The sequence below is a fragment of the Sinohyriopsis cumingii genome, chromosome 11 (assembly GCF_028554795.1).
Source record: "Sinohyriopsis cumingii isolate HCF-2022 chromosome 11, ASM2855479v2, whole genome shotgun sequence".
NCBI classification, from domain to species: Eukaryota; Metazoa; Mollusca; class Bivalvia; order Unionida; family Unionidae; genus Sinohyriopsis; species Sinohyriopsis cumingii.
The window spans coordinates 15,729,358-15,745,936 of NC_142971.1; the positions used below are offsets into that span (position 1 = coordinate 15,729,358).

At 34.6% G+C, this 16,579-nt stretch overlaps 2 protein-coding genes across 3 annotated transcripts in view; one reads left to right on the plus strand and one right to left on the minus strand.

Moving 5' to 3' along the window:
* Positions 1 to 4,377: 4,377 nt before the first annotated feature.
* Positions 4,378 to 16,435, minus strand: LOC149787655 (protein kish-A). The gene is made up of 4 exons (XM_089973857.1): positions 16,344 to 16,435; positions 11,455 to 11,564; positions 8,192 to 8,226; positions 4,378 to 5,962 (listed from the first exon to the last, which is right to left on the minus strand). The coding sequence occupies exons 1-4, from the start codon at positions 16,383 to 16,385 to the stop codon at positions 5,892 to 5,894; spliced, it is 258 nt and encodes an 85-aa protein (XP_089829983.1). The 5' UTR covers positions 16,386 to 16,435; the 3' UTR covers positions 4,378 to 5,891.
* A 9-nt stretch (positions 16,436 to 16,444) lies between these two features.
* The window catches only part of LOC149787656 (DNA repair protein XRCC4-like), a 70,520-nt gene continuing 70,385 nt past the window's right edge, over positions 16,445 to 16,579 (plus strand). For both annotated transcript variants that reach the window (XM_089973855.1, XM_089973856.1), the window contains exon 1: positions 16,445 to 16,523. The gene's annotated coding sequence lies outside the window, so the exon portion shown is untranslated. The remainder of the gene's footprint in view (positions 16,524 to 16,579) is intronic.

Consider the following 16,579-nt stretch of genomic DNA (forward strand, 5'->3'; position numbering starts at 1 on the left):
TATTCTAAAATGGAAAGCTGCATAAGAATAGCACAAGAGTAAATTAATTCATCCTAGACCAACTTGTGCTTTCCTTATTTCTACTTATAAGAACTGTATGACACATTTCCAAGAAAACATATGGGTTTCTTGAAGTTTGACTCGCAGATTGATTATATTAATAATAAAGTTAGTTAGTGGATCAGTCTGTACTTTGAAAGAAAATGTTGTTGGATGTTAAGCTAAACAGGCTTTTAGGGTGTGACTTAAGACACTATTTGACTGAAAATTATTAGAGCACATAGATCTATACAGACTTAAAAACATGTCAGATAAAAAAAATGACTAATCAACACCACATTAACATCTTCACTAGCCAAAGTTCCAATCTGTTAACCCCATCTATACCATGGCAGATTGAGCAAATATTTTAGTGCTTTGTCCTAGCAACATATATTGGATTTCATTAGTTGCTGCCCTTAGTATGTAACACAACTAACCAATAGTGTGTAACAGTGGTACATTGTATATCAGCCAAAAATGGTGCAGGCAATTGACTTCAAAAGGATACTTGGAAAGTTTAACATCGAAAGTATGACTACGTACCAGAGGGAAGCCATTACATGTGTATTTGAGTGAAACATATTTGTACAAACGCAGGCTGACACTGGAAAATTGCTTATTTATGAGTCCATTCAAGTGGTGTGCTCCCCTTGTCTCGATTCTGTAAGTTAATTTTTATTGGATGCGGTCCAATGAAATTCACAGACATGAAGCACAGAAATATATGCTCAATATATGTATAGATAGGGTTAACATATCAGAACCTTGACTAGCAAAGATGCCACTTTACAAATTTGAAGGAAAATAAATGAGTGATACAGCACTCAGATTGAGCACATAGTCAAGCTCACTGGACTTCGTGATCAACAATTAGATAATGAGAACTAGTTAAAGCGATTGCTGGATATAAATAATTTGTCAGTATATTTTATGGTTGGATTCGGGTTCTAATCTTTATGGATTTTACAAAGGAATTTTGATCAGCTGCAGATCCAGGTTAATAGTCAAATGTACAGTTTTTCATAGTGTATTGTAGTTATGGTATGGAATATATATACTACACTTTTTATGCTCAGATTACGCTTCTTTTACCATTTATATTAGCAAAAATTATGTTTATACCTTCCTTGGTATTGGCATTTTTAAATTTGTTGTTTGTATATGTTGTGTCATTGTGGAAACTCTTTACAAAACACACTGGATTCTCTGTTGTGAATTTTATGCCATTGGTCAAGTAAACTGGAAAACAGTTACTCAGTTTTCACTGTCTGTAGACCAATTACCTATTTTGGATTACTAATGGCTAATTGTTTTATCTGTGCATGGAGAAGTTGGTGGCTTTCCATTTCCAACAGAACCATTTTGAATTCATCCAGGTTAATTGTTTTATCCTCAGTAGTTATTGAGTAAAGTTTGATATTAAAATTTATGCAGACTGCTTCATGTCACCCAGAAAAGTTCTAAATAGACAAGTATTTGCAAATGCAGCTATAATAAGATTATTGTATCCAACAGCAAATTCAGGTGTACCTATGATAGTTGTTTTGGTCATAATTCCAACAACCTGAAAACCAACAGTCGTTTTATCTCATCTTGTGCATACAGTGGTACACTGATGATGGGGTCATAATCCAAATGATAGATTAAAATTTCATGGAGTCCATCAAATGACCAATCACATTTTTGTGTTATGGTAATTCAAATTTGTAAATCAGGAATATGAAAATAAATAGCCTACTGGAATCTAAATAAAATTCCCTTGCAAGCCTAAATAGATGGTGTCTTCCCAAATAAGCTCAAGTGACTGATCACTGAGTATCAAACTAATAGAAAACAGTCTCTGCTAAGTTTGTGCTTATAAATTAATATTTGAGAATATAAGCACACTGCTCATTTGAAGCTAACAGACATGAATTTCTTATAGTCTACAGATGTGTATATTCAGTGTCGAATACAGTGGTTTGAATTTTCAACCTCAGATGGGACCCTAATGTGCCAAATGACAGGCAAGAAGGCTCAGAGGTGGTTTCAAACCAAATTACATTCCAGAATTGAGCGTGCCTCATAATTATAACAGACAAGCACCTTACACTGTCAAATTGACTTTCACTGTCATGTACAACCAACCTAAGCTTCCTCGATTATTATTAATTAATATATGAATTAGATATATTATTTTCTGCGAGTGTGATTCAATCCTGCATGTCTTGATTAGAAGTATAACATGTTAACTGATTAGCCCATTGAGAACACTTAAGGAGCAGGTTAAAGAACTGGTACCTGAAGTTAACAGGCTGATGGAAAATGAGTGGATAACAAAGCCTCAAATATTAATAGACATTCCACCACCAATAATTTGAGTAGTTTCTCACATTGAAAACTTTAATTTTGATAAAGACAAGAAATGTATAATTCCACTTTGAAAATAATAGGTATGTCTAAATAGCAAACTTCTTGGTCAAGTAAAGAAATTGCTATTGCCCCTTTGAGAACTGAAAGGTTTACAGGAAATAGGATTTAATACATCTCTATACAAGAGTTGACACTGCTCCACTAACACAAAACACAGAACTAAAATGTGTAAATATTGATAGGTCTGCCAAAAGAGTGCTTATTAACAGATGTACTGAGATGTTCACATATGGGGCTACACTCATATGCATAGGTTGTGTGTGTAATATGATTCCAATAATAATGGTCTGTTGTTGTTGTTCTCGGGTTTAATGCCATTTTTCAGCGCAAGGGAAATCCCAGGAAAGAACCACCAACCCACGAGAAGCTACTGGCAGGCTTTCCTACGTACACACGCTAGCCGAACCTTGGACTTGAACCCATGCAGGCAGAGGTGAGATGGCAGTGATCCGGAACGGTGAGTGCTTTAGACCACTCGGCCACTATAATGGTCTGTCTGTTTATCATGTGATTATTGATGTAAATCATAAGTGTTGTTGTTGTTGTAGAGTTTAACGCCATTTTCCAGCACACGATAGGCTCTACATGGCGGCCAGTATTAATGGTGGAGGAAGAATCCGGGAAATCCCCGGAAAGAACCACCGACCCTCGAGAAGCTACTGGCAAGCTTTCCCACATACCCACATTGGCCTAATCCTAGACTCGAACCCACGCAGACAGAGGTGAGATGGCAGTGATCTGTAACGGACAGCGCTTTAGACCACTCGGCCACTCGGGGCCCCAAATCATAAGTGTAAACATGGGGATATATATATATATATATATATATATATATATATATATATATATATATATATATATATATATATATATGAACACAGACATGCATATACATGTACTATGCAGTACCTGCATCATATCTACCTTGCACCTGTGCCATACCTGCAGCATATTCTTGCCATAATCACATCAATGGACAATCTCAGAGATGTGTACAAGTAGTATTGTAATCGCAGGTTTTTTTTGTTACTGATCTAGGTTGAAGACTTCTGCCACAGATGGCCTTCCTTGGGAATGCGTCGGTTGGTATTGTTCATTGATTATAATCATGGTTTTGCACATGGATTTGAATGCTTGTGTGTGTGATGTGAGGACAAAGTCATGGTGGGGTGGGGGTGGGGGTCAAAGGCTTGGACTTAAATCAGTAATATAATAATAAAACCACTATTATTATACTACTACTACCTGTATTTCAACTTGGATCAAAATCAGATCAGAAACATGTCCTCTACAGTTGCAACAGACAAACTGATGTAGACAGTTTGCATAAGTTTATATTTACTTGCCCACCTAATACAACAACATGGAGCATACCAAACAATGAACCTACTGCTTCCAGGTTGGAAGGTAAAAAATCACATTACAAACATTACATTCTCTGTCCTTCTTTCAAGACCTCCTCTTCTAAAGGATATGCAAGAATCTAAAAGAAGGCCAAGAACTTGTATAACTTGCCTTCTCCACTGCTTGATAAGATATTTTCACTTTCAAATGACCTAACCTTCCATGAAGGTCAGCAGGCTGGGAGGACTGCTAAAAGTCCAAGCATGACAGGTATCCCTCCTCTGGTAAGGGACCATTAAAAAAAACTTTAACCAAGATTTCAAACAATCTTGACCTTGAATAAGAGTCAAAGAGAGGGTAGGAGTGCATGTATATTAAAGGGGAGATCTTCCTGATACTACAGTACAATTATGATGACCAGTCCCCACTAAAAATTAAGATTTTCAAATTACCTTTATCTTATCTTAGCCCTCTTTCTCAGTGATGTTCAAGGCAGGCAAAACAACTGATTGTGGGAAATAACTTTTCTTTTTCTCTTTCTCCTGGCATCTCCACTAACAAAAGTAACCATTATCATGGTTATCTTATTTTTGTTTTATTAGCATTTCATATGTATTCTTAAAACATCAAACATTTGTCACAATGTCTAAGAAACTGATGCAGTCCTTTTCATACAGTGAATGAACTTATTGCAAGACAACAGTGCAAATCATGGTTTAGCATACAAATGTATCACATAAGGCTCTACAAACAGTGCATGTAAATACAACTGTTTCAATTTGAAATGCTTTTATAAGCTGTAATTCAATAAAACAAGCTATAATGTGCATTAGATTCTACAAATGCTTAGTGGGAGATTAATGATCAATGTTTCCTGATAAAATGTAAAATTACTTGTTTCTTTCAAGCAAAACAATTGGCATTAAAAAGGTTAAATTTCCACAAAATATTTCATTGATAACTTATAAAGAGAAACAGATTTGTTTTAACCTTGATGTGAAGTGAATTGTGGATTCATCTGTATATTCGTTAAAATAAACTTCTCAAATGAAAAATACATGGACATGTACAAATCATGAATCTTGGTTTATTCATACCCTAAAGTGAAATGAGGCACTTAAAGAACAACTAATAAGACACAGACATGATACAATTCTTCGCCATTTATGTTAATAAAATTTTTTTATATAAAAGAGAATAACAAATTTTGGTGATGACATGAAAGGATATAAATGCACCTTGTCCTAATTCACACAATATTTTTGTGCTCCATAAAGTCTTTTATACATTTTAGTCATGACCATGCATGCTGTATTGATTGATACAGGAACTGCCAGATTAGCAAAAGCTCTTGTGTCTTTTTGCATTAACTTGCTGTTGTCATATGCATGCACCACGATCAAATGTGTCTTGAAAACAAAAAATTATACTAAGGCTAATGGAGTCTCTAATAGAGTCTGTTTTTGCCAATGTACATGCAGTGGTTTGTTTTCCATCATATTTCATATTCTGGAAAGCCAATAATGACTTAACCCATTAAGAAATCTTAAAATTCTAGGAAAATAAATCGGGTGGAAGCTCGTCTATTTGTGAACCAGTATTAATGAAAATCTGTGAAAAGTCTAATTTCGGGAGTAAAATAGCCTGTGTAGATTTCAGCCGTTTCTATAGGGAAGAAAAGTACAGGCATTGCTCCTTCTTTATTGCAAAAACTGATTTTATTTCTTATCATATTTCTATTGTTTCAAAAGTGCTATTTTCCATTCAGGGTAAACGTGTATAAAATCAAATGAAGTAATGAGCTTTCAACACATTATTCATTCCACATATATCCAATGGAATGGTCCTAAAAATATTCACCTGCTCTCCACCATACAATTAAAAAGTTAAAAACCTTATGAAGAATGTAAAGTTCTCATCTATCAAAATCCATCACAACTATAATCTTGCACCAATTCTTCAGTAGTTTGCTCCTTTACATGTTTTCTTTATATTTCCAATCCCAAAATTCCACCATAATCCCATAATTATTTATTCGCAATCCTCAAATTACTCGAACTTCTTGAAGTTATCACAGTCTTTCTCTATCATCATCAGGTCCAAAAGAGTATACTGAGAGCCATTGCAATACAACACACAGCTACATATGGACTCTTCCTTTCTCCTGAAAGATGGAGGGAAAAATAAAATAGTTAAAGTGAAAATATAACTTGTATATAAAGACCAGGTAAGAGGCAGACTTTGGAGACTGCAGGATCCTACTAGTGAATACACACACATCTCAAGGTAAAATATGGAGAAATCTTCAATAAATACTTTTGACATGCTTTTTATATAGGAATAAAGATCAGCTTCTCTAGCAGACAATATTCTCACTGAATTTCTAACATTTATTGCTAAAATTAATGAAGAGTAAGGTTCTCCATAATTTGACCCTTGCATTTGTCTTGCAAAAACTACTGCATGTACATTAATGACATAATCAGCCTTTCTTTGGCATTAGCATTGTCATTGGTATTAATCGTAAAGCATCATGTCAGAGAGAAATTGTGAAAAAACATCTATATATGTATCCTAGCAGTGTGAATACATGTCTGACACTTTTAAACAGTAAAGCACAGGAAGCACCATTTAAAAAAAAAAAAAAACATGGGTAAAGAATTAGCAACCTATATCCATCAATTTCACTAGATGTAATTTATAAAGCCTTCTATCACTGACAAGAAATACGTGGAATGTTATGTCTCGCCTGCTCTGCTGTGCCACAATACATTACAAGCATCTCTTGAAGGGACTGACGCTTTATGATCCAAAAATAATTCCCAAGAATTAAGGATAAGTTTCTTTCTTCTTAAATACTGAGAGTTGAAACCAATAAAAATATTTTCAAATTATCCACTGTGTTGACCATACTGGCACCACTTTCATTTATAACAACAAGCAAGATATCATTAGAAGACTTTTGGTGAAAACCTTGTGTTGATATGACCATCCATTCAGAAAACTTTGTGAAATGTGACTTTCTATTAAGGAAAAGCAATAACAAGATTTTCGAGATGGCTGCCATGGTGGCCATACTTGATTCAGACTGGCATCATTTTCATTTAGTACCGACTATGATGTGATCAGAAGTCTTGTGGTGCAAGCCCAATGTCGATATGACTTCCAGTGGCTCCAGGTGGCTAAGTGGTCTAAAGTGCTTGCCTTTACTGATCACTGCCAACTCACCTCTGTATGTATTGGTTCAAGTCTCAGGCTTGGCCAATATGGGTATGTGACACAGCTTGCCAGTAGTTTCCCATGGCACAGTGTTTCTTACTGGGGTTTTGCAATCTGCTGGCAACCATAAATAGCCTATTGTGTGCTAAAAATGGCATTAAACCCATAACAATTATAACAACATCAATATGACGTTCCTTTCAAGAGGAAAAATAAGATTTTCACGACACACTTCCGATGCTAAAGAACATAAACAGTGTTGATCTACAGCGTATGAAGGATATTGTTGGAGCAATTAGGCAATGGCTGACCTTGGCACCTGGATAAAAACGATGCATGCAATTTTTCAAACTCCAGACACATGTAATCACACAAGTTTGGGCATATGGAAATTGGAGATGGGCTTGTGGAGTTTGTGTCAAGGCTTGTGATATTTTTTTAGGTCCCCAGACTTGGGCCAGTGTCAATAAAACAAAAATTCTTTGAGATCTGTGTTATTGAAGATTTAGCTGAAAAAATATAAATTTAGATTACAAACAATGGAACAAAGCAAGTAACATTTAACCAATGCACATAACTGTTGCAAGTACGTAGACAAATATTTAAAGCAAAAATATGCAATTTATGGATTGTGGTACAGAAGCTAGAAAAGACGAGTGGTCATTTTAAGAAAATACCTGTTTCTACAAATAGACGCACATGCCTGGCATGTGAAGCACCATATTTATGCTGGGCCATGTGCCCATTCAGTTGGAAAGAAGGATCAAGTTCATTCATGTACTGACTTTGATGTTTCAGTTCATCATTGACAAACAGCTGTTACAACTCTACAGTCTTTAAGTAACGGAATGAAAGTGAAACCAACATGTCTTGTAAAATCAACAAATAATTTAATTCTTATAAAATTAAATTATTTTTTGTGTCATAATCATTACTTCTCCCTATTCCATCGAAAATGAGAAGTCACTTCTCTCTAAAATTAAAGCCTACTTTGAACCCTGAAGGACAGAGACGATAGATGTAGATCATACAACATGTTCACTTGGCATTATGGCTAGTTTAAATAAAAATAATAACTTCGTCTTCATGCATCTCCTGAAAATTAAAAGGCATTACATGTAGAGAAATGATTCATTTTTCACTGTTCTACTGTAGTTAAAGGAAAGAAACTTACCTATTCTAGCACACTTCCAGAAAATTCCCAAGAAGCTGAAATAAGAAATTATTTTCATTATTTTAGGGAGAGAAATTTTTTATTGAAAATGCAATAACCATAACATGCTGGAGTATAAACCTTTTCACAAAGCAATAATGCAAAATCATTTATACTAGAGTTAAACACATGTACTGGTCCCTGGAACACATATACAGGAATACATATAATGGAAAACTTATACAGGAATACATATATTGGAACACATATACAGGAATACATATATTGGAACACATACAATAATACATATAATGGAACACATATATAGGAATACATATAATGGAACACATAGAGGAATACATATAATGGAACACATATACAGGAATACATGTAATGGAACACACAGAGGAATACATATAATGGAACACATACATAATACATAAAATGGAACACATATACAGGAATACATATAACGGAACACATATACAGGAATACATATAATGGAACACATATATAGGAATACATGTAATGGAACACATACGGAATACATAAAATGGAACACATACAGGAATACATGTAATGGAACACATACAGGAATACATGTAATCGAACACATAGAGGAATACATATAATGGAACACATACAGAATACATAAAATGGAACACATATACAGGAATACATGTAATGGAACACCTATACATACAGGGCTACAATTGAACACAAATTTCTTTGTAGCCAGAAGGACTAGTATATTGAGAAATTTATTAGTCCTGCCAAATCTTTACAAGTCCTGTTCACAAAACAATGTCACACAGCTTTCATGTATGTTTACCAATTCAATTTTAAAGTTCGAACAACCCGCAACAAAACTGGATGTTTTCTGTGTGTTTGTTTTTGTGAATTGCGTACACCAGTTACACCACATAACGTTCCTTTCCTCGTCACAATTGAGCCATTCCGTCTTTTGTCCATTTCTTCTGAAATTTTCCATTACGCTTTTCCCTATCATAAGAATTATTCCTCATCATTCTCATTCAACTTTTGCTTTTTTCCAGTGGCTGAACACCTTCTATCAAATGCCACATTTTCCCTGTCTTATAAAGAGGGAATTGTGCCTTTTTTCAAATATGAAATGTTATAGAATTGCTGACGCGAATTATTTAAAGCAAAAAAGGGAATGGCACAGTGTCCTTTATATAAGAAAGTCAGAGCAAGAAACACGTTTAAAAACATGTCTTTGCCCCCTCCCATAATTAAATGGACTCTCCCTAACAAAGACTTAACTTCAGCACATGTTCTGCATGATCAAAGCAGTGGCTACTGTAAACACTGCTATAAAATATTAGCATCAGCAGATACTGTTAGTTTCAGGTTGGAAAAGGTGTGTTCCCATCAAACGAAGCCATATGACACTCGGCACGTTGTATTTAACAGCTCCAATTATGGTATCATAAGTTGTAAGTTTGGTAATTGTTCCTAATAAATCGAACCTCAATGTATTGTTGAAATTAATAATAAGGCAGAAAATTTTCAAATCTTAGATGCCCATGCTCAGAGATTTTAATTCCCAACAAATGTATGACATTCGGCTTGGATATCTCCAGGTGTATTCAATTATTTGTTCATTCTTGTAAGGGAAAAATATAAAAAATATTCCTATCATAGAAAAAATAGTTGTATCGACAGAACGTGTCAATAACGTAATTGTAATAAATTGATCTAATTATTATAATTATTTTGATGGAAATATAAAATATGTAGTTTCCTGTTTGTGACTGTTGGAGCATTTGGGTAGCGAGCAAAAAAAAAAACCTTAAAAAAAACGTGTGATCTAATTCTTTGAATAGTTTTTGCCATGTTCTTTTGCGTGGTATACCGCTTTTTACTTTGTTACTGTGGTCGAGTGAATAAAGTGTGATACCACATCATTTTTTCATTTAAATCGTTGTCAGATTAATTAGGATCAATTAGCAAACTTCCTTTGTTAATGATGGGACCATAATTTGCACTGAAATGCACAAAATCGAATCAATTCTTGTTATAGAAATGCACCTATCCGAGGCAGAAATTGACTTCATCTTCTCATGCTAATATTTTATGACTGTTTACAATGGCCACTGTTTTGATTCTACAGAACATCTGCTAAGTCAAGTCTTTATTAGAGAATGGCGTAAATAAATGCTGACTAATGATAACCGAAACTTACTAGCCCATCGGACTATTAACATTATGAAAGTTACTAGTCTGACATGAAATCTGCTAGCCTCAGGATAGCAAACTACCGCTAATTTCGAGCCCTGACATATACTGGAAGATTTCTATAGAAACACATACTTCGAAAGTCTGGTTTCTGTTTTAGCCTCCTGTATATGATGGTGCCATTGTGGTGTCCATTGCATTCTTATTTATTTTGAAGTTAATCTTATTTATCAAACACAAAGAAGATTAACTTCAGAACATGACAAGGTACACATTGCAAGGAAAGGATCAAAGTGACTATCACACACTTATCTGCAAGCTTGAATACCTGTCCCTTCATGTGAGATGTTAAAGTAAAGGTTGCAGAATACTGAGGAAAGTATTATATTAAGGTAAAGTTGTTCAATGAACATACAGTTATTCAAGGCACAACTCCAGAGCTTATTCAGTTTGAGAAGAAGGGTCAAAGTGACTACCCAATGCTTACTTGCAAACTTGCTTACCACCAACACACATACACCATTTGAAAAAGTACTTAATGAAATAACTCACTGACTGCCTAGTTAACATGTAGCTTTCTAAACTGACACATTGAATTATAGTCATTTATCCATCAACAGTTAATTTTTTTATACATCATTATTGACTGAGTGACCAAAATAGATTTAGAAAATAATCTGCAAATTCAAAATTTATGGAATGGGAATCCTCCTAACTGCTAAATTATGAATAAAGCATGAGATGTCATTTTTGTTGATTTTTTTTTTTAAACTGAATAACTGGCCATTTTATGTTCATCAAATCCATTCTTACATGAAGCATTGTTTGTCCAATGAAAAAGTATAAATTATAAATAACATGTAAATAAATATATACAAATACTCAGCAATGTGATGGCAATAAGAAATGTATTCATGGAACACATATGCCTCACCACTATGCCTAGGAAACTGATGTAAACTAAAATATTAACTATATGGATGTACCAACAGAATGACAAGTGTAGCACAACATGCATCTACCACAACTAAGATGGATCATAAAAATGTGCAGCGTTTGCAATGCAGCCAATAAAGATACAATACCCTGTCTTGTTTTTGTCCAGCAGACTGGGTGCAATGGACCGGATATAGGCACATGTACAGATCAGTAGTAATACAACTGTCAACAAACTTTGGAAATTGAAAAGAGCTGACTGAAATAAAAAAGAGACAGTAAGTAGAAATAACTGGTCAAATAAAGTATGAACAAAATTTATATGCATAATTATTTTATTACAATGGTACTCCCAAAGAGTATAGAGTAATTTATGTTAACAGCTGATAATGCATGACTTGGTTCTTCCACTTGGTGATGAATTTTTCTATATTAAGATTATATATATATTTTACATGCATGCTGTTGTTGTTGTTGTAGGGTTTAACGTCATTTTCCAGCACATGATAGGCTATACATGGCGGCCAGTATTAATGGCGGAGGAAGAACCCGGGAAAACCCCAGAAAGAACCACCTACCCATGAGAAGCTACTGGCAAGCTTTCTCACATACCCACATTAGCCGAATCCGATTACATGCACGTAACTGACATTTTCATGAAAAGAAAAAATATATAACCTCAGTCTTTAAGAGTATTTTTTTAAAAAAATATTATCACAGGGATTGGGGGGAGATTTTATCAATTTTGAATAAAATTTCATGAGTTGCTGAAACTGGGAATTATACACGACTTTTATTTTATATTACTACCCTCCTATTTTTGGCAGATGTCAATCATGTCAGTGTACCTTCTTAATAATGGGCCTATTTTTGGCAGAGAACCCCCAAAATATCCGATACATGTCGACCATGTCAGTGTACCTTCTTAATAATGGGCCTATTTTTGGCAGAGAACCCGCAAAATATCCCTGATACATGTCGACCATATCAGTGTACCTTCTTAATAATGGGCTTATTTTTGGCAGAGAACCCCCAAAATATCCCTGATATATGTCGACCATGTCAGTGTACCTTCTTAATAATGGGGCTATTTTTGGCAGAGAACCCCCAAAATACCCCTGATACATGTCGACCATGTCAGTGTACCTTCTTAATAATGGGCCTATTTTTGGCAGAGAACCCCCAAAATATCCCTGATACATGTCTACCATGTCAGTGTACCTTCTTAATAATCTGGTCTTTGTTTAGTATTTCAGTATCTGCATTAAACAAATACATATATACATGTATGTGATTAATGTTATTTTATTTCTGTAATTTGCATTTTAATGCGTCCTATTTCCATAATGAACATACGTCATTGATTTCAACTTCTGTTCCTACATTATCCTGTGAATTTATGTATTTATGGATTATGAACAATGAACATTTTTTCTGTACTTACTGTTACAGATTGGGGATGAGACACATTATAGCCACACAAAGATAATTATTTGTTAGGTCCTTAAATTTGAAGTCTGAAGCAAACACAAAATCCACAAAAACTAGTACCCCATAAATGTTAGTGAGTTTCCAGTACCATGCTTGCCTTTGTTTCTGTATCAGTGAGGAGTTTAATTCTTGATCCCTAAATGGGTATTACCAATGACAGCTTCAATTGAAGAAAGGCTGAAGACTCAGTAATTATTCTTTCAAAGCTGCAATACAAACTTTGAGAATCTGCCTATTTCTATTGTGGATCAGGAATAAGAAATGTAAAAATAATAAAAAATACATTTTGTTTCTTAGATTTTCTTTTGCATAGTTGTAACTAATTTTAACCAAACAAGCTTGTTTTGCTTCAAAGTTCTGTGAAGCAATATGAAATATTTTGAGTCTTTCACCTTTCAAATGTACCATTCTTCTATGCAAAGGTACAATGGGCAATGGTGAATTATGTCAGAGCAGAATAAAAACTGATTTCTTCTGTTGTACACCACTATAATATAAAGAGTACTTTAAACTCTTGTTGTTCTTTACTGTGTCACTTTTATTACTCTTAATCTCTTTTAGGGTGTCCTCAATGCAAGGTATACCATAAATTGCAAAAATGTTAGTAGGCACACACTTTTAAGAAATCAGGCAGTTAAACTAATTTTCAGTTTTATTCACATCAAATTTTGTGATGAAAAGATTACAATGTGTATGCTGTAAACATGATGAATACATATCTAGATGTTGTTTCCATTTGTGCATATGCTACAAACACTGTCTGGATAATGTATCCATAATGCATATTGCTGTTACCACCATGACTATCTGGATGATGTATCCATTGTGCATATGCTACAAACACTATCTGGATAATGTATCCATAATGCATATTGCTGTTACCACCATGACTATCTGGATGATGTATCCATTGTGCATATGCTACAAACACTATCTGGATAATGTATCCATAATGCATATTGCTGTTACCACCATGACTATCTGGATGATGTTTCCATCGTGCATATGCTACAAACACTATCTGGATAATGTATCCATAATGCATATTGCTGTTACCATCATGACTATCTGGATGATGTTTCCATAACGGAAATTGATTTAAATTTAATGAAATATGATCAATTAAACCCTGATCTGCCTTCAAATAATGTACCTGCAGATCAGGGTCTAAGTTGTTTTTGTTCTAATGACTATTCCTAGCATATTATATAGACCCAGATCTGTCAGTTAATCAGATGATGGCAAATCTGGGTCCATGCAGTCGGACCTGACTTATAAGTGAGTAAATAGAACTCACCTACATACCAGTGCCAATTATCATCAATCTAAGCAAATTGTTAAAATGTCTAAGAAAATCCTATGTTTATGGACAAGATAGTTTGTAACTAATTTGTCATAATAACATCTTAGCATCATAAAACACTGCTGATAGAATAGCTTATCTTCTGCCTCACAATCGACTAGGCAGTTGGTATTAGAATTTCAGCATAAATTAGGAGCAGGTGAATGGAGTAATATAAAATACTTTCCAATTGGGGATCAATACTGCTCACCATGAACAGACATATACAGTGTTGTTGTTGTGGGTTTAATGCCATTTTTCAGCACATCTTAAGCTATATATGGTGGTCAGTATATCTGGTGGTAAAGAACCTGGGGATTCATCTGGAAGAAGCAACAACCCACCAAAATCTACTGGCAACGTATCTCATATACCCATGTTGGCTGAGCCAAAGACTCGAACCTATGTCGACAGAGTTGAGATGTCATTGAGTGGGAAAGGTGAGTACCTTAAACTGGGGCCTATGAACAGACATGTACATTTAATTGTCAAGTCTGCAATGCATAATACTGATCCAAACAAATGCTTTTGAGCAAAGATGAAGAAGTGTAAAATATATTGGTAGGTCACTGTGACCAGTTTTGGAATAATGGTATCAAACATACCACAGACTATCAACAGAACTGTATATAATCCAAAAAGAAACATTACTTGAATAACTGTCCTAAATGCAAATCTCCAAATCACTGAGCATTAAATGTATGTCACAGTATCCAACTTTTCATGTGATGATGAAGTATTCAACATAATGGACTCATAGACAAAGCCACATAACCATTCACAAAGTTGCATAACACAATGACCAAATGTCCAAATTGAAGAGGTCATTGTAATGTGAAAAGCTCAAGCTGACCTACTTTTTACAAAATGGCTTAGTTCTCTCCAACACACTATAAAAGTAATCAAATGAAACTGAAATAAAGCCTGTAAGATTACTATCAGAAAAAGTCACATCTGATCGTCATTTGAAAATAAAATTACATCTGCACGTGACACTAAAATAATAGCTGACATGGCAGTTCTCATTTCTCTAACACAAAATAAATCAATTTACATTATACGGCTGAAACAGAAAAGTCGAAATATCCAGGCACTATTTTTCTAAATAGGGTAAACAAAAACAAAAAAGTCACATCTGATCGTCATTTGAAAATTAAATCACATCTGCACGTGACACTAAAATAATAGCTGACATGGCAGTTCTCATTTCTCTAACACAAAATAAATCAATTTACATTATATGGCTGAAACAGAGAAGTCGAAATATCCAGGCACTATTTTTCTAAATAGGGTAAACAAAAATAAAAAAGGTGAGTGTGCCAAACATTATGGATGGATAAGTACTGTGCTGAATGATGCTATCAAAGCATAGCAGAGGTTTAATTATTCATGTGACGATAAGGCACTGAAAAAAAATCAATTGGTGCTTTAATTTCAGTATCTTCTAAGATGATCTGGACTGTGAAGCATGACCTAATCCCTTTACTATCAATTGGATTCTTTTGGATAGCCTAGACACTACATGACTGATACTCACTCTGCACACAGGCACCAAACAAAAGACCAGTTTGGCAAAAATAAAACTTGCATGCCAAGGATTCAGCTATGAGAATTTTCATGCATCCCAAATTAAATACTGATATTTAAGCTTTCTGGAGAACTCTGAAAACCTACTTGGAATCAGTGACAATGATGATACGCAAAAGCTAGTTAAGATATATTTCATACATATTAAATCACATTCGTATTCATAATAACTGGTATGACGAGGCTAAAGGCCCTGCAGCTCACAAAACCCATTCAATTAAAATAAAACTGATGATAAAGTTGCAATCAAGTTCAGTAACCTGCGGAAATATTGACAAATACGAAATATTTTTTACGATCTACTCCATTTATAATGGAACCTATTTGGCAGTTACATATTTAATAGTATCGTTTATGTTCACATGTGCTCGACGCGAGCAAGATGTTGAGAAAGTAAAAAAACAATTATCTGAAGGGGACAAAAATACCTTAGATTACCCATGACCCGTTCTGACATATGATAGAGAAGGTCCTATGTCAGAATGGGTCATGGGGGTAATCTAAGGTATTTTTGTCACTCTGTGTGATTTCTTTCCTTCACATTATTTTTTCTTCTTCTCAACATCAAGCTAGCGTCGAGCACCTGCGGTTTATGTTCAGACACTTCTCTATGCCTACCATTTTGACTACGTATACAAAGGGTGAGATGTAAAAACCCATATGAATGGATAGACAAAAGCGATTGCCCAATCATATCACTTAAAACATCATTGGTTAATGGAATAGCTTCCTGTTCAGGTCAGCCGGTGTTCGGTTCTACTCCTACCCCAGAACGTAGTTTCCCTTGCAGGAACTGAGGTATCGTTGTTTCTTTCTAAATATGTATTGAACTGTAATAAGTTTCTGCACATGAC

Bases quoted from the DNA above. Each gene is read 5' to 3' on its own strand.
- LOC149787655 (XM_089973857.1), bottom strand. From the start codon at position 16,385: ATGGGTTTTTACATCTCACCCTTTGTATACGTAGTCAAAATG. The intron at 11,565-16,343 runs GTAGGCATAGAG...TTTTTATTTCAG, and splicing joins TTGTATACGTAGTCAAAATG to TCAGCTCTTTTCAATTTCCA. The intron at 8,227-11,454 runs GTATTGTATCTT...TTCTTATTTCAG, and splicing joins CTGGACAAAAACAAGACAGG to CTTCTTGGGAATTTTCTGGA.